Source organism: Stegostoma tigrinum, chromosome 28 (assembly GCF_030684315.1).
Source record: "Stegostoma tigrinum isolate sSteTig4 chromosome 28, sSteTig4.hap1, whole genome shotgun sequence".
Taxonomy (NCBI): Eukaryota; Metazoa; Chordata; class Chondrichthyes; order Orectolobiformes; family Stegostomatidae; genus Stegostoma; species Stegostoma tigrinum.
In genome coordinates, this window is record NC_081381.1 from 35,043,737 (window position 1) to 35,062,787 (window position 19,051).

Here is a 19,051-nt window from a genome sequence, read left to right on the forward strand (position 1 = left end):
CATTCATGGTTTTGTCTTTCCATGAGGTGTCCAGAATCAGTCTGGGTCCACAGTTGACACCACTCAATGATTGAAGCCAACCTGAAAATTTCAAATAAAAATACGAACCCCGTACCATGAGGCATAGGAGCAGAGCCAGACCACCCAGCCCATTGAATCTGCCCCACCACTCACGAAGGTCACGGTGAACCCAACAATCCTCGACTCCAACCCCAGACCCTCCCCACAACCCTCAGCCGGGATAGATACACAGGGCCACAGGCCACCATCAAATGCCAAGCGTGTGCCAAGGTGTCGTGACCGACCACTTTAGCTTGATCTAACCATGCCCCTCCACTAGAAACTCAGCTAAAAGTATTCAATTTGGAATAAGTGCTGTAACTTCACTTTTATTGATGAATTTTATGAAACAGAATTTTACACATGATTCAATTCCTACAGGCACTGAACTGGGTCACTGTAGGGTACAGCTTATTTGTGAAAGTGTTTCTCAAAGAAATAGCTTCGCAGTGAGGTTATCCGGCTCTACATTTTGTTATCTCAAAGAAATGGGTTGGGTTCAGGGCCTTTGCTAAAACAGTAAGAAGTAGCAACAGCCTAGGGTGTAAATAAGAAACTCCTGACATTCGTAGTCTGCTCTCTGTAATAGACACAGGAACATGATATTGGTTGTAGCTTTCACTGAAGAATAAATTCAGAACCTTTCTTGAGTCCAATGTGGATGGTTTCAACAGTATAATTTCAGCCTTGCTGGAGGAGACAATAAATGAAATGCAAACATGACTAACTGCATTACGCACAATGGTATAGTCATTACATTAGTGTACTAATTAGATTAGATTCCCTAGATTCCCTACAGTGTGGAACAGGCCCTTCAGCCCAACAAGTCCACACCGCCCCTTGGAGCATCCCACCCAGACCCCCTATAACCCACACACCCCTGAACACTAAGGGAAATTTAGCATGGCCGATCCACCTAGGCTGCACATCTTTGGACTGTGGGAGGAAACCGGAGCACCCGGAGGAAACCCACGCAGACACAGGGAGAATGTGCAAACTCCACACAGGCAGTTACCCGAGGCTGGAATCGAACCTGGGTCCCTGGCGCTGTGAGGCTGCAGTGCTAACCACTGAGCCACCGTGCCGCCCTAGATAATCCAAATAAAAGAAATACAACCCCAAAGGAGCAGTTTGAGAATACGAGTTCTTTCTTTCTAAAAAGAAAGCTTGGCAATACAAAAACCTGTTGTGTACATGCCTATTGTAGAAAACCTAAAGAGTTCATAACATCCGTTACATCATCATTTTTAAGATCCTCTTCAGGATTTTATAGAACATGGAACATAGAACATTACAGCACAGTACAAGGCCTTTGGCCCTCGATGTTGTGCCGACCTGTCATACCGACCTCAAGCCCATCTAACCTACACTATTCCATGTATGTCCATATACTTATCCAATGACGACTTAAATGTACCTAAAGTTGGCGAATCTACTACCGTTGCAGGCAAAGTGTTCCATTCCCTTACTACTCTCTGAGTAAAGAAGCCACCTCTGACATCTGTCCTATATCTTTCACCCCTCAATTTAAAGCTATGCCCCCTCATGCTCGCCGTCACCATCCTAGGAAAAAGGCTCTCCCTATCCACCCTATCTAACCCTCTGATTATTTTATATGTTTCAATTAAGTCACCTCTCAACCTTCTTCTCTCTAATGAAAACAGCCTCAAGTCCCTCAGCCTTTCCTCATAAGACCTTCCCTCCATACCAGGCAACATCCGAGTAAATCTCCTCTGCACCCTTTCCAAAGCTTCCACATCCTTTTTACAATGTGGTGACCAGAACTGTACACAATACTCCAAGTGCGGCCGCACCAGAGTTTTGTACAGCTGCAGCATAACCTCTTGGTTCCGGAACTCGATCCCTCTATTAATAAAAGCTAAAACACTGTATGCCTTCTCAGCAGCCCTGTCAACCTGGGTGGCAACTTTCAAGGATCTGTGTACATGGACACCGAGATCTCTCTGCTCATCTACACTACCAAGAATCTTACCATTAGCCCTGTACTTTGCCTTCCGGTTACTCCTATCGAAGTGCATCACCTCACACTTGTCTGCATTAAACTCCATTTGCCATCTCTCAGCTCAGCTCTGCAGCTTATCTATGTCTCTCTGCAACCTACAGCATCCTTCGTCACTATCCACAACTCCACCGACCTTAGCGTCGTCTGCAAATTTACTAACCCATCCTTCTACGCCCTCACCCAGCTCATTTATAAAATTGACAAACAGCAGTGGACCCAACACCGACCCTTGCAGTACACCACTAGTAACTGGTCTCCAGGATGAACTTTTCCCATCATTATTTAAGTTGTCACTGAGATTTTGGGAGAGGCCCAATTCCTTTGGTGTATTACTCCATCCGATTGTGCATAGGATGAGAGTATCACTGGCCAGCATTTATTGCTCATCCCTAATACAACAGACTGGCTTGCTTGGCCAATCCAGAGGGCAGCTGAATCTTGGGCACATTACTTTGTGTCTAAACTCAGATTTAGACCAGTCCAGTGGAGGGTGACAGAATATCTCCCTTCAGGGCATTTATTTGCAAACCAGATGAATTCTGACAACAATCCAGCGATTTTATGGTCAGCACTACTGTGCTGTGGTAGGATGTGAGCTCACATCTCCAGAGCATTGTTCCAGGACACTGTTGGATAAGATAATGTCTCTAAAGCTCTAATGTTCAAGTTGCGTAGGGTCTTTGAGTGGACACTGGGAGTTTATCCTGGCAACTGCAGTGAACAGTTGTCTTGAGTACTGCTCCCAGTAATTATATGAATTTATACCTGACTAGTTGTTGTGCTCACTGCTATTATGCAATTAATTAAGTCAAATGCCTTTTCTGTTCAGACTTGTCAGTTGCATATCATCTACCAAGCAGTACAGACAAAGGATGATTGCTGGGAGCCAACTAATTCAAACAGATCTTTCCCTGAGACTCATGTTGGCAGAGGTGGCAGATGTCACAACTTGCAAGCAGTGTTAATCAGGGCAAATGCTACAGAAACTGATTGAGTAATATCACTACATCCCACCATTTCCTTTCAAGGCTTAGTTTTCCCATGCCTCTCATGGCCTTACTGAGAACCAAGAGAAAGTTGAGTGGTCGGCTGTAGAAGGAACGTGCAGCTTCTGTTGATAACAGCAATGAATTTTATAAGAACAGCCACATGGATGAATTTCAACTTTGCGGCTTTATAATGGGCTGCGTTTCAACCCAGATCAAGAGATGACAGACTGTGCTTTCTATCAGTATGCACCACTTGGTCTTTCCTCGAAGACAGGTGATTTTCATCTTCTCCATCTGGCTTGGATTTGAGCTCAAAGCTCAGCATCAAGCAGGCAGAATTTAAAGCCTGCTGTGCAGCTCAGTCTATCAAAGGCAGATTTTATCTGCTCAGTCAAGTCTGGATTTCAATCCGGCTGTCAGAACTGTGCGATAATACCCTACACCAGTTCATGTCTGTCACAGACAGGAGATCGGTCTGGGCACCATTTCAAATGCAGGCATCTTGAGTAGAAAGATAATGTTTTACCTCTAATAGAGAATACCTCTCAGTCCTGGTCAGAAATAGCCTTACTGTCCTATCCATCTAGTTCTGAACTTCAGGGATGAATGATGAAGCCCCAACCATGTATTATCACACAGCAACAGGAAGATTTCATTCAGTTTTGCCTCTTGGGACTGAATGACAGGTGAAGGCAAAGCAGTGAGCCACTTAACCATCTTCCCTCCCAACTAATCAGAGCTTCGGGTGCGTGGGACAGCTTTAGATATAGTTCCCAGGGAATAAAATGTGTTGTTATGAAACACAGCTGAACCACCTACATGATTCTTTTATCAGAAAAATATCTTTACATAAATGAATTTCTATCGAGCACTATTGTTGAATATTAACAAGCATTATTTGTCTAATGTTTGGAATCAAAAGAATGTACTTTTTAAAAAAAAAAGCCATTTAACAAAACAGGCTGGAATTTATACAATTAATTATTATGACTCTCAAACACTCACTTCACCTCAATTCACTTTGAAGTGTGAGTGTTGCTCTGAAAGTGATTCAGCAGCCAGTTTGTGCGCAGTAAAGTCTGACACAAACAACAATCAGCTAAATAACCAGTAAATCACTTTGTTTTTGCAATGTTGATTGAGGGAACACTGTTGACCAGGGCATTGTGAGAACTCTCTGCCTTTCCTAAAATAATTGAATCTCTACAGTGTGGTCGCAGGCCATTCGGCACATCAAGTCCAACCGACCCTCCAAACAGCATCTCACCTAGACCCAGGCCCCTGCCCTATCCCTGTAACCCTGGATTTCCCATGGCTAATCCACCTAGTCTATACATCCCGAGACACTGTGGGCAATTTAGCGCATATATCTTTGGACTGTGGGAGGAAACCAGGACACCTGGAGGACACCCATGAAGACACGGGGAGAATGTGCAAACTCCACATGGACAGTTACCCGAGGCTGGAATCAAACCCCGATCCCTGGGGCTGTGAGGCAGCAGTGCTAACCCCTGAGCCACCGTGCCATCCCGAACATATTATAATATACCTCCAGAGAGGTGGGATTTGAACCTGGACCTCTTGGTCCTGAGGTTGAGAAACCACCACTGTACCACAAGAACCTGCTCAAATGTTATGATATTTGATTGAGTCAATTGGAAGAGTAACTTCCCTTAAGGATGAATTCTTCTCCAATGTTAGTAGTTCTACCATGTTACCATCTTGGTATGAGTTGCTATGAGTTGCCTTTTGACTTTTTACTGCTCAGAAACTGATGTCTTGCCTCTGCACATGTTCCAGAAGTGATTTATAGCTATACAGATACAATATTATTTCGCCACACGTGCATCCTCCTTTTAACTGTGAGACCTTTATGTACCACATTGCTCAATCAGATTTAGTACCTGCTGCCTGCCTTACTCTTTGCATTGGCTTGTTATGTGTGTCTGTAGAGTGTTTATAGCTTTTAAACTGCATAGATTCTGTTGCCCTTCTCTGATAAAATTTGTCCTCCCTGTCAGGATCCGTAGGTGATTCTTCTCAGTTTCTGCTTCCAGCAAAATTTGAATAGTTTTCTCCAAAGTAAAATCTCCTTTGGACTAAAATAAATTTGACAAAGTCTCATCAATAATTCCAAAACAATTCTGACCCTTATAAGTTCTGATTTCATAGCTCCATAGTCAGTTTTCCATAATGCTATCAAGAGCGACTTTGAAATTGCCTACACATTACTCTGGATGTTGAGCTCTTCTGTTAAATCTTGCTCCTTCAAGAATTCAATATCTTCTCTGATTAAAGCTTGTGGAACTTTTTCAGAAGTATCTATGCTTTCTTTTATATTTTGGCAATTTATAGCTTTATCTGTTGTAGGGCCCATTGAATATAACAGTGTATTTGTTCATCAAATTTAGTCTTTAAGTTTGATGCAATTCTATATCTGTATACTGTATTATGCAAGATATCCAATCCTGTGTTCTATTTAGCCTCTCTCTGATGTTAAGCGTTGCAGGTAGCATTATTTCCCCTGCCCTATCTTCTTACTGTGACTATTAATTCTTCTTAGTTCAAAGCTGTCAAATTTTCCAATCTTGCAATGTTGCTGCATTCTCTTTTTATGGAATAGTGGTGCTTGTTTAGTTTACTTCTTTTAAAACCTTTAATTGCATTAACTAGTAGTGGTATAAAACTGAACTGCTTAAAGGCAGTTTTCCTGTGTTTGCAATCAAATCGGAGGTTTCCTGCCTTTTCTTTCGACAAAATGGATGATTTTCCACCTTTTAAAGCCGAATATATGTTGTTTTTTTTTCAAGACTTGTCAATTTAAGCTTTATACATGTTGCCTCAATAAATGCTTCTCACCAGAACCACAGTTTATATTATAGATCTTCTATTCTTATCATAGCATCTGACATTTTCAATCTTCTTCTGTTTGACTCGATTTGTCTTAGTTTACAAATTATCTCTTTTGCCACCTTAATCCTTCTTTGCAATTTTTTCAGTGCTGTGACATCCGTACAAAATAATTCTATCACCTTGCTTTCTGTGCCTTGCGTTGTCCACTCACGAGAATGACAACATTAATTGTGAACTGAAAGGACGGTTTGATTTACATCAGACCGTCTCGAACAATTTTTTTTCAGATTGTTGATGTAACACTTTTCCCAACTGGGATTGTTAATTCTACTTACAGAACTCTGATATTCGCTCACCGGTTGAATCTCTAACCTGAAATTCAGCTACACATCCTCGCTTCCCGATAGAATCAGTAAGTGCAGTGTGACTAGCCTCTCAGTTAATACTATCCTAAAATGCTTCTTCTGCACTTCCTACCAAATCTGAAGTAAAGGCTTTAGTATGGATAATAAAGTGTGAAGCTGGCTGAACACAGCAGGCCAAGCAGAATCTCAGGAGCACAGAAGCTAACGTTTCGGGCCTTGACCCTTCATCAGAGAGGGGGATGGGTTGAGGGTTCTGGAATAAATAGGGAGAGAGGGGGAGGCGGACCGAAGATGGAGAGAAAAGAAGATAGGTGGAGAGCAGAGTATAGGTGGGGAGGTAGGGAGGGGATAGGTCAGTCCAGGGAAGACGGACAGGTCAAGGAGGTGGGATGAGGTTAGTAGGTAGGAAATGGAGGTGCAGCTTGAGGTGGGAGGAAGGGATGGGTGAGAGGAAGAACAGGTTAGGGAGGCAGAGACAGGCTGGGCTAGTTTTGGGATGCAGTGGGGGGGGGAGGGGATGAGCTGGGCTGGTTGTGTGATGCAGTGGGAGGAGGGGACGAACTGGGCTGGTTTTGGGATGCGTTGGGGGAAAGGGGAGATTTAGAAGCTGGTGAAGTCCGCATTGATACCATTGGGCTGCAGGGTTCCCAAGCGGAATATGAGTTGCTGTTCCTGCAACCTTCAGGTGGCATCATTATGGCACTGCAGGAGGGCCAGGATGGACATATCGTCTAAGGAATGGGAGGGGGAGTTAAAATGGTTCACAACTGGGAGGTGCAGTTGTTTATTGCGAATCGAGCAGAGGTGTTCTGCAAAGCGGTCCCCAAGCCTCCGCTTGGTTTCCCCAATGTAGAGGAAGCCACACCGGGTACAGTGGATGTAGTATACCACATTGGCAGATGTGCAGGTGAACCTCTGCTTAGTATGGAAAGTCATCTTGGGGCCTGGGATGGGGGTGAGGGAGGAGATGTGGGGGCAAGTGTAGCACTTCCTGCGGTTGCACGGGAAGGTGCCAGGTGTGGTGGGGTTGGAGGGCAGTGTGGAGCGAACAAGGGAGTCATGGAGAGAGTGGTCTCTCCGGAAGGCAGACAAGGGTGGGGATGGAAAAATATCTTGGGTGGTGGGGTCGGATTGTAGACGGCGGAAGTGTCGGAGGATGATGCGTTGTATCCGGAGGTTGGTGGGGTGGTGTGAGAGAACGAGGGGGATCCTCTTTGGGTGGTTGTGGCGGGGGTGGGGTGTGAGGGATGTGTTGCGGGAAACGCGTTCTTGACCACTTTGGGGGGAAAGTTGCGGTCCTTGAAGAACTTGGACATCTGGGATGTGCGGGAGTGGAATGCCTCATCCTGGGAGCAGATGAGGCAGAGACGGAGGAATTGGGAATAGGGGCTGGAATTTTTGCAGGAGGGTGGGTGGAAGGAGGTGTATTCTAGGTAGCTGTGGGAGTCGGTGGGCTTGAAATGGACATCAGTTACAAGCTGGTTGCCTGAGATGGAGACTGAGAGGTCCAGGAAGGTGAGGGATGTGTTGGAGATGGCCCAGGTGAACTGGAGGTTGGGGTGGAAGGTGTTGGTGAAGTGGATGAACTGTTCAAGCTCCTCTGGGGGGACACATCCCTCACTTTCCTGGACTTCTCAGACTCCATCTCAGGAGCAATTCTTGACTGGGTCTAAAGGGCTATTTGGTTTCCAGTGGAACAAGAATAATCACTCACAGAATCTCAGGATTCTCCAGCATCTGCAGTTCCCATTATCTCTGATACAGCTTTAGCATGGATTACTGTTTCTCCCTTGTTAGTCTTTTAACAAGTTCCATTTGACTGCTTGCTTGTTCAAGTGCTTGCAGTTGTTGAAGGATTGTATTGGTAATTCTTGAAGTAGTTAAGTCTTTAAATCTGTAAATGCACTAGGAATCCTGGAATTTTCTTCTCATGGGGGGTCCAGTGGATTTTTCATTATTGTGATATTGATCAGTTATGTCGATCGCTGATCACCATGTGGTACTTGCAGGGAGATGCCCCTTTCCTTGGCTGGGTCTAAAGGGCTATTTGGTTTCCAGTGAAACAAGAATAATCACTCAGAGTTACAGATGTACAGCATGGAAACAGACCCTTTGTTCTGACTCATCCCTGCCAACTAGATATCCGAAATTTGACAGTATTTGGCCCATATCCGTTTAAACACTTTCTGTTCATATACCCATCCACTCGTGAACATCCTCTTCTCTTAAACAAGATGTACTTTATTGCAATGAAAGCAATTAGCTACAAGTTACATTAGCTAGCTGGATGTTCTTAATAAGGCAGTCAGGAGCAAAGATGGCACATCCATCCTTGTCAAAATCAAGAGCTTTTGTCTCCATTTGCTGTCGTCAGATTGGGTGTAGCTTAAACACAATCTTCAATATTAACCACTTCTACAACAAATCTAGATTATACTTGCAAGTTCTGAAGTCAGGCTTTCAATGATAGTGTGATTTTCCTTTGGAAAGCAGAGTGTGTCTTTCTTTAGTTAGGTTGGGGGACTTTCTGAAGCTCTGTCAACATTTGGATGTGCATTGTTCAAGTGTGAATGTCACTAGAAGAGGACCTGTACTTTGAATCTAATACATACTGGCACAAGGGCACCAAACGTTCTCTGACAGGTTCCTGTCTAAATGATCACAGGTATCTGGTGGCATGGCTAAAATAAAAGGGTACACAAGATACTCATTAAATCTAAAATCTCTTGCTGGCTATTTCAAGGGGCTGAGATTCACCTCAAATTAATGTCATAGACATGTACAACATGGAAATAGACTCCTCAGTCCAACTTGTCCATGCCAAACTGATATCTCAAATTAATCTAGTCTCATTTGCTAGCATTTGACCCATATCCCTCTAAATGATTTCTGTTATGTACCCATCCAGATGCCTTTTAAATGTTGTAATTGTACCAGCCTCTACCACTTCCTCTGGCAGCTCATTCTACATATGCACCCCCCCAACGCATGAAAAAGTTGCCCCTTTTAGATCTTTAGCCTCTCACCTTAAACCTAAGCCCTCTGGTCTTGGACTCCCCTATCCTGGAGAAAAGGGCCTTGTCTATTTACCATATCCATGCCCCTCATGATTTCATAAACTCCTATAAAGTCACCCCATAGCCTTCAACACTCCAGGGAAAATAGTCTCAGCCTATTCACCCTCTTCCTGTAGCTCAGGCCCTCCAACCCTGGCAACATCCTTGTAAATCTTTTCTGAACCCTTTCAAGTTTCACAACATCCTTCCTATAGCAGGGAGACCAGAATTGCAGGCAGTGTTCCAAAAACTTCCTCACCAATGTTCTTTACTTGCCGTTTACAAAGCCACGAAGTGGTTTGGAGGAGGGGGGGGTGGTAGTGCTGAAGACAGGAGTCTTCGCACAGTCGTTTTCAACTTTCCTGCATCAAGAAGAGCAGACAGACGACAGAGCTTTGAGCAGTTAAATGGGGCAGACAGGTGCCTAAGATGAGCCTAGTGGTGTGAATAGCTACATTAACCATGTTTCATCTCATTAACCCTCACAGGCTCTGGTAGAACAAACCCAGATGAGTGGCTGTGGACATAATTGTGGCATAACTGTCTGGATCACAACTCAGGTATTTATGGAAACTGATAAAGTATAATCTCTGTTGTAACAATCATAGCAACCAGCTTGCAAACAGCAAGTTCCCACCAACACTGGCCAGATGGTCTCTTTTGCAGTGATATTGTTTGAGAGTGTAAATGTTAATCGACACACAAGATAAAGCTCCATGTTCTTCCTTTATTACCGCATCTTTTCACAGTGCAGTACACCCTCAATGATGTGTCAGTATGCATATTCTGTTCACGGCTTTGGTGTGGGACTTGAACCGACAGCCTTCAGATTCAGAAGCAAAAGTCCTACCACCTGAGCCACAATTGACACTGCTCAGTTACACAGCTGTTCAGCATCACATCAATGGATGCAGGCTGGTAGCACCACCACAAAGACCCACTGTTCTTTATATCTCCACAGCAAAAATGGGTGCCCACCTCTTGCAGAAATATGGCTTCCCTTTTAACGTGCTCATGCAGAACACTGGGGATTTGAGGGTGTGCTACACGCCAGGAGCAGAAAGATCCCACTGTTTAATCATCTCTGTTGTGCTGAGTTAACGTATCTTAGCTCAGGAAGAGGTGACCGCAGGATTTCTGGCCAACGGATGTCAAACAGAACAATAGCAGCCAAGATTTCAGCTTCTTTGTTTTCCACTGACTGCTGCTGGAGGGTCAGTGTGAATTTGACATGAAGGTTTCAAATATTTTTAAGGCAGATTTTTGATTACGAAGGGGATGAAAGATTATTGGCAGCATGCGGGAATGTAGATTTAAGGTTAAAATCAGGCCATGAGCTTATTCGATGGCAGTGCAGACTCAAAGGGTTGAGTGGCTTTCTCTTGTTCCTGTTTGGATGTCTGATACAAGTTTGTCCAGATTGAAGTTACAGGTTGAGACTACCTGTCATCTCTCACACAAGACAGAATGGCCAGTTGAGGTAAGATATTAGAGGGATCGGCAATCTGATATCTATCAGCTGTGTGATAACAAAAGTAAATGGAAGAAAAGCATGTGGGAGAGGAGCTCAAATACCTTTTATTTCAATTCCCGATTTCAACTTAAAATGATAGCTTTTCCGAGAATAAATTGCGCAGCTTTGTCCATTTATCATGATGCATCATGAATATTACATGGGTTTTGTTCTTGCTGTCTCTGTTCTGGCTACCATTCTGCATGACAAACCTTAGCCTCTCACTGATGCTTTCTGAAGGGAGTAAATCCATCACTCCCTGAAAGTGAAGAGGAGAACCAGGCACTGACTCAGCAGTTACACCCAACATTCAACACTGCCTTCTCTCAGGTCAAGAGAAGGTCAGGTAATGTGGAGGGGTGTGATGATGGGAGAGGGGTGTTAGAAGAGGGGGAACTCTCTTGCCAGCTCACAACGTGAAGTTGGCACACACCTGGCAGCATTGCTCTGGACTTTTGCTACCAGAAAGATTCTACCATGGTGCCAATGTCCGTGTATGTAATTAAGTTTTCCAGGGCAAGATTTCCCTCCTTACTTTTATTGTAAATCTGAACATTTTTCCCTTTTTCGCTCTTGACTCAACTTTGTTTATAGTTATGATGGCAGGCACACAGTTTTCCACCAACATCTCATTAAAAGAAATATTGGGTTTGACAATACCTTTTCTAGCATGAAGGTGGGTTGGGGCCATGGTAGCATTTGAAGATAGGCTGGTTCAGCTCAAGGAGCTCTCAAGTACCCATTCAACAGCACTGAAGATTCGCTCCCCATGTTAACTCTGCACCTTTCAATCCTATCTCCTGTTTCTCCATACTGTCCTCCATCTGTTTAAGCTAGTTTTGATGTTCCTATGGCAGATAAGTATTGAAGATGCTCTCATGCTTGGAGGAAGGGAAAGGAAAAGCTGGCCTTCCATACCCCTGCTATTTTGATAGCAAGGAAGCAATACCAAAACCAAATATCTTTGGTCAAAAATCACATCCTATGCGAGACATCAAGCACAGCCTCACAGCTCAAAAGGAGAGAGTCCTATCATGATTATACCTTTGATTCTGCCATCTGAGACTAACCAGGTCTCTGTAACAAAACACATTGAACAACAAAGTTGCCAATCATTCTGAATTCAGTCCTATGACACCAACTCTGTCACTATCAAGTAATTAAAAAGAATCAGACAGGCAGGAGTTTAACTCAACCCCAGTACACAGAAGGATAACAATCAAATATCAAGCTACTTAGAGGAGAAGAAATGTGTGATGACGAGTATGGTTTGTCTGAAGTATCCCTTCACCATCTAGCTAAATGATGTATAAAAATGGATTCTTGTTTGCAAACCATTGAATTTTTTGGCTGTACAACTGTCAGCCACTTTCCAGTTCTTTCTCCCAAGTGTCTTCCCAAAAGTTGAAGAAGTGTCTACCTAGTCATTGTTAATTTAACTGGAGAAGTAGCTAAACTTCAATGTGGGATAAATTAAAAAAGACACCCACTTCAATAACAGTAAACTTATTGTGTTATAGTGAATGGTGCTCTTGGGTTGCAAATGGCGAAAAATGTATTTGCAAAAAAAAAATGTCCCTTTAAATTAGCCGTAAGCTCTCAATTTCAACTCAAGTATGCCTAACATTGGAGATGGTAATGAGTGTCTGGGACAGTAGAGGGTGCTCTTTCGAGCTAAGAGAGAAGGAGCCCTGGCAAAGCTGTGAAAGGGATTTGTGCTTGACTTCAGTTTAATCGGAAAGAAATAAAGACTTGCATTGCTTGATCTTGAGATGCCCCATCTTGCTTCAGTCAACTAAACACCTTCAAAGTGTGGCCAGTGTTCTAAAAGAGTGTAAAATGGTGGTTAATCTACAAATCCCACAAACAACGAGTTAAAATGGACAGGTAATCTGTTCACTAGGCGATGTTTGTGAAACTAGCTAGGATACAAAGTGGCAACTTTTTCCACACAGTGCTGTTTGTATGGAATGAATTCCCAGACGAAGTAATGTATGTGGATACAATTACAACATTTAAAAGGCATCTGGATGGGTATAGGAATAGGAAGGGGTTTCGAGGAATAAATACTGACAAGTGGGACAAGATTAATATTGGATATCAGGTTGGCATGAACGAGTTGGATGGAAAACCTGTTTTCGTGCTGTACATCTCCATGACTCCATAACTGGGTGACCTCCCTCCAAATCCTATTCAAAGTGTTACCTGGGAATGTTTTATGTTAGCCTGAGAGAGCAGATGGGTGTCAGTTTAACACGTCAGCTGCTAGAAGTGATGTCCAACGATGCAAATACACTGACAGTATAGTACTGAAGCATTACTTTACATTTCCTATCTGTTTGAATTGAGCCTAGAAGGCACAACCTCGATTCAGAATTGAGAGTGCTGAACTATGGATGATAGTATAACTACAGTGCACACACCAACAAGTGGCAATTATAGCGATTGGAGTTGGCGCACACCAAATCCACAGAGCAGTTGGCAACTCAGTCTCCAGACAGGAAACTCCCTATGTTCATGATAAAGGTCAGTGTCTTCTTCAGCAGACACATGCAGGAGTCACTCATTGAACCACGATGCTTAGGGCAGGGATGTTGGTCCCGAATCCATCCCAATCAGAACTGGGATCAAACTCCAAGCTGTTGGCACCAATCCAACTCTACAGTAGATCTCCAGTACTGCCCACGTCCCCCAAATGAGTCAGAATTGTCCTGGCACAATAGGACATTTTTACTTAAGTGTTAGCCTGAAGCACTAGGCAGTGCTGATAGAGGCTCCAATTTTGTTTCTATCACATGGCTGACCAGGAATCTGTTCTGCTCTTTGTTAGCATATATTGGATGGACTTACAAAGAGATATTCAGTCTGTTCAGCTGGGTTATGTGATGAACGCAGCCAGATCTGGAGTGGGGCTCAGAGCCAGGAACACTACTCACTACACCACAAGACCTCCTTGACTCAGTAGAAGCTGAAAATCCAATACACTTAATCTCAGAGCTACTTGCTTTGCCCACATCAGAGACCAGGTTATAACTGATTGATCAGCCCCAATAAATGCAATGGAATCTATAAAGTGGCCGAGGTGAAGAAAGACCAAACGTCTGGACTCAAACTGTAATGGAGGCACAGTGAGATGTGAGAGGTGGGGGGGGGGGGGGGTGTCATCCCATTTTGGATGAGGAAGAGGGGATACAACTCATGACAGAAGATATAGGGAAACATTCGTTGCCTACCATTACCCCTCTCTCCAGTGGTCCCATCCGTGGTTGCTACGTTTAAGAGTTGACTTCAGGACTGGACAGCTCCCCAGAGAAACGGATAGAGTTGGAGTGTTGGAACCCAGGGCAATCCCAATTCCAATTTAATTCCCTAGGCAGCTGCTACGCTTAGGAACGGGACTGAACCAAAAGAAAGGAGATGACAAGTTCAAAGGGAATATGAAGAAATAGAACGAAAAGTGTAAGTGGAAGAATGATTGCCCAAGGTGGGGTGAGTTTCATTGATACCCTGCAGAGATTCTCCAGTTGAGGAAATTCCTGCCCAGTTCAATATCCTAGAAATGAATTGAAACAACAACTCAAACCTGCTTGTAATTTCCTCACGATTTAACCACGGCCACCGCTCCTTAAAACCACGCTGTTTCATTCTCATGCTAATCCCTTTAAGATGAGACAGTACTTTCATTAAAAAAATTCCGAGGGCTAAAAATACATTCATGGGAGACGCTGTTATAATAAAATAATTTACAGCTAGAACATGTCAGGTTCTCATTAAAACAATTGGAATTCATCATGCAGGGATAATACAAATTACATGGAACCTAAACACCGTGTAAAACTCGCTTTGGACCGAACAGAAAATTGATGGGAGTTAGTTAAACACAAATTGGGAATGTACGGAGATAACTATCTTGATAATAAATGCACGCATTCGTTCAACAGATTTTATTTTCTGTGTTTGACTGGGAACGGACTGTTTGCCCAACAAATACCAGCCACCCACTCTCTAATACTGTAACATTTCCTTAATATTGCAACATTATTTTGTAATCAGTACAACTCACCGAGAGTAAGGTCCACGAGATATAGGAGGAGGAAGAAGGGTCGCTGGAGAGAGATCTTGCTGCTCATTTTCAGTTAGTTTTGAACTCGGGTCTGAGAAGGTCCATTCAGCTCACAGAACAGGGAAATCCTCATGTTAAAGCAAACAGACGCTAGCATAACCCTCCCTAAAACAAACAAAATCACATTGCCTTAAAATCCAAGCCTTCTTAAACCACTTGATGGAGTTTGAGAGTTTTTGTTTTGGTTTCTTTTTGAAATTAAAATGAAAGAATTTTGTTCAATTGTGCATATATTTAGCCGGGATGTCTGCGAGACGAACGTACAGTTCCATCCTCCGGCTCAGCATCAGAATTACTGACTGAGAGATTTGTTAAAAACCTCTCCCATTCCAGCCCTTCCCCTCCCTCTCTGTCTCGATTTTGAGCACAGTGGATATGTTTAAATCCTAGCTGTAGTTACCCCTCCCCTCCAGAAAGCCGTTCACCATTTCTGGCTTTTAAGCCGATTTAACAATGCCAGGGATTTCTCTCTCTCCAAAGCAAAGCAGTCTCCTCTTCAGAAAATTAACTATCACTCCGCCACTTAAAATATTGCTTCCTCGCTCCCGTTTCTTTTCATTTAACCCTCAGAGAACTCGGAAACTTTCCCCACGCTTTGAATGTCATTGGACACGTTAAATATAATCAGTTGATCTAACAGTTCAGATATTACCTAAACCTCCTCCCGATTTAACGTGAGATTAGAGTAATATCAAATGACTCGAAAATTGACGTTAGAATTTTGTTACCTTTCCAAACAGGAAGATGAAGCCTGTTTCTACAAATTGTAGAGTTCCCCGAAAGCAGTCATACCCGTCGGGAAACAGTTTGCTCTTTCCGGAATAGCATCCCGAGAGTTTATTCTTGTAGGGTTGACAGCTATTTGACTGTAGGCGGCTTCACAGCTAAATCCAAAATTGTTTTTTTGAGCGGTGTGTGATGCGGTGTTGGTACCGAGGGAGCGTCCTCTCCTGGGCTCGCGTCTGTTCCTACAATAATGTTCCATATTGTAGACAGATCAACTCCTGGGAGAACTAACTGACCAACGTTGCGTGAGAACTATTCCCATTTTTAGGATGTAGGTAGAGTTCTTCTCTGTGAAGAGCGGTGAGTCCCTTTATATATCCTGCTAGGGGATCCAATGAGCTCCCAATGTGCAAATCCCAATCAATTTAGCTTTGGATCTCAAACAGATGACTTTGGGATCAGCTATCAAACTCACAGCGACAGCTGTTAACATGACTCACCTTTAGTGGAGGAGTTTATTTGGTTGGATGGCCAATTTACATTGCACAGTGAGGCCAAAACCATGCGTTCAACTTGCACCCCACTAGCTGAAATTACCGTTGAAGTTTGCATCACATATAGACAGGGTGGTTAAAAAGACATTTAGCATGCTTACATTCATTGTTCAATCCTTAGAATATAGGAATTCAGACACTATACTGGACATTGGTGAGCCTCATCTGGAGTACTGTGTCATCCAGGTATTGGGAGGATATTATTAAGCTGGACATGGCCCAGAAGAGATTTACCAGGATGTTACCAGGTAGGGAAAGTTTGAATAAAAAGAAAGGCTAGATAGACTGGGACCTTTTTCACAAAAGCATAGGAGGTTGAGTGGTGACCTTATAGAAGTTTATAAAATAATGAGTGTAAAGAAAGAATTAATGGTAGCTGCCTTTTCCCTAGGATGGGGGACACATTTTTAGGGTGAGAAGTAAGAGATTTGAAAAAGATACTAAGGACAATTTTTTAAGCAGATGGTGGGTACAATTACAGCATTCATAAAACACACTGAATTGGAAAGGCTTGGAGGGATATGGGCCAGAAACAGGCAGGTGGGAATAGTTTAGTTTGGGATTATGGTCAGTATTAACTAGTTAACTGAAGGGTCTGTTTTTATGCTGTATGACTCTATGACTCTTCCTCTTAACCTTTACCCCTCACCTGAGTTATGATGACTATCAATTTAAACTGCCCCCCCCTCTCTCTCTCTCTCTCTCTCTCTCTCTCTCTCATTCCAATGAGAGAGCAGTCTTATGTTCTGCTAAAATCATGGTAACTTCACTATTATATAGTAAGAACTCAGAGAGTAATGAATGGAATTGGAGCCAATGTTAGACATTTTGCTACTTCAAGACTTTCCACCTTATTCAAGTCATCATAATACTCTGAGATCATATCCATGAGTGCGTCAATACACAAGATAGACACTGTTATTCCAACAGCATCAATGAGACAGTCTTGGATTGTAATCATTTACATATCAGGAAGTGAAAAAAAATTCTCTTCATTTCCATTTCATGTGATCATGCAGATGAAGAAGTGAAATCACTGTATCTCCACAGAGAGTTTCTGCTCTTCAATATCTAGTTTTGAAGAAAAGCCATATTGGACTTGAAATGTTAACTTTGTTCCTGTGTTCACAGATGCTGCCAGATCTGTTGACTTTCTCCAGCATTATCTGATTGGATTTAAGATCTCCAGTATATATAGAATTTTGCTTTTATTCTGATTTTCAATGTTTGAAAATCTTCAGGGACTGTGGGGAAGATTTCTTTTGAAATTGTTGATTTTTAAGAAGGTAATTGTAAGGAAGAAAAGCAAGTTTGTGTTTGGGAGAATAGTCAACTTGTATAAAAACACATGTCCATTCAGATAGTGAGCATTAGGGCTTCGAAGTTGTGATGTATTTGCTTAAATGCCAACTGATCTCCACAACCCTGGGCGAGGAATCAGAGAGAGAGAGAGAGAGAGAGATTCAGTTTGCTGTTTGGGGACCTCCAATTGAAAAATGGAGGTGAGAGTCAATCACAGCTGTGAAGCCTCCACAGTCAACTAGCCAGCTAGCCCTCACTGTCTAGTATCAAAAGTAGTTATTTATGTGCAGTGATAGAGCCAGTAAGACCATCCCTAAAAACAGGCCTTTAGAAGAAGAAAGGAAAAATTAACACAAACCGCCGGAATAAGTAAAAGCATTTGCTGTCTTGATTTTGCTTCTTTAAATGTTCCCTTCCTCTTGAAGTGTGTAACTTTCAGGCAGAGGTAGATAACAGGAGAATAATTGCCAAGTTCAAAGCTTTAAGACACACCAGTTTTCCATTGCATCTCAAATTGCTCCATACCAGCTACTTCCAGTTGAACTTCCACCCATCCAGCAGGTGTGGACATTCTACTCTCCACTTGTGCCTGTTCCCAAAGGGACAATGTGTGACTCTGCTCAGGTCAGTGACAAGACCACAGGCTACTAATACAAGGAAACGCACTGAGAACAAACTCTTTGACCCGACCTTGCTCTATATCCGCCATTCAAAACAATTGTTGGAAGGGCACCATTTACTGAACTATGTACAATACTTACAGAATAGGGAGAGAACCCTACTGCTTGGAGAAAGTCCTTCTGTACACTGAGTGCCATGTCATCTGATATCACTTCCTGTGATAGCATCAGCTAGGCTTTTGGTAGCTGTTATCTTATATGATGACGTGGCTGATTTTCTGCATCAAGACAACTTTTCCTCCTGCTTCCCACTTGATTGAATAATTAAATAGAGATTCAATCTCAGGGCATCTGAATTGTAGGATAGAGGCAGGCCCTGAAAAGTACTATATATTTGTCCATTGGTCTATGTTTCTAAGCTTCTCACAGGAGGTTGAGTCCCATTGCTAAGATGATTGGTGAAGCATTCTTATCAGTTTTGGGCCAAGGGTTAAATGGGGGTCCTTTATGGGAGGTGGGGATCAGAATCACAAATGTTGCATTTACTTATCAAATAGTTCAGGCAGGCACAGCACCTAATAAAAACCAACTGAAAACGAGGTCATGCAACCTAGGCAAATGCTTAACCACAAAAATGGCCACAAAACCCACTTAGACTATGCTGCAGGGAATAGCTTGAAAAAGAAAGATTCTCCGGTATCTGCAGTTCCTACCATCTCTGCATCAAGCAGCTGTTCGGTGACCCTGGAGAACATACTGTAGAGAAAGGAACTTGCATTTAAATAGTGCCTTTCCAATCTCAAGACACCCTAAAGCCAATTAAACACTCTCTGGGCTGTAGCAACTCTTACAATGTAGGAAAGACAG

The 19,051-nt window shown here is 43.0% G+C and overlaps 1 protein-coding gene across 5 annotated transcripts in view; it reads right to left on the reverse strand.

Annotated features, from left to right (window-relative positions):
- Positions 1–19,051, reverse strand: part of LOC125466816 (immunoglobulin superfamily member 21) — a 394,787-nt gene that overhangs the window by 303,866 nt on the left and 71,870 nt on the right. Inside the window, exons 1-2 of one of the 5 annotated variants that reach the window (XM_048561885.2) lie at positions 15,711–15,811; positions 14,923–15,087 (exon numbers count right to left, since the gene is read on the reverse strand). In XM_048561885.2, coding sequence (XP_048417842.1) covers positions 14,923–14,989 — 67 coding nt within the window. In that variant the 5' untranslated portion in view covers positions 14,990–15,087; positions 15,711–15,811. Of the gene's footprint in view, positions 1–14,922; positions 15,366–15,407; positions 15,589–15,710; positions 15,812–19,051 lie in introns of those variants that run through there. The other 4 variants (XM_048561887.2, XM_048561888.2, XM_059638048.1 and 1 more) reach the window with 4 other exon arrangements.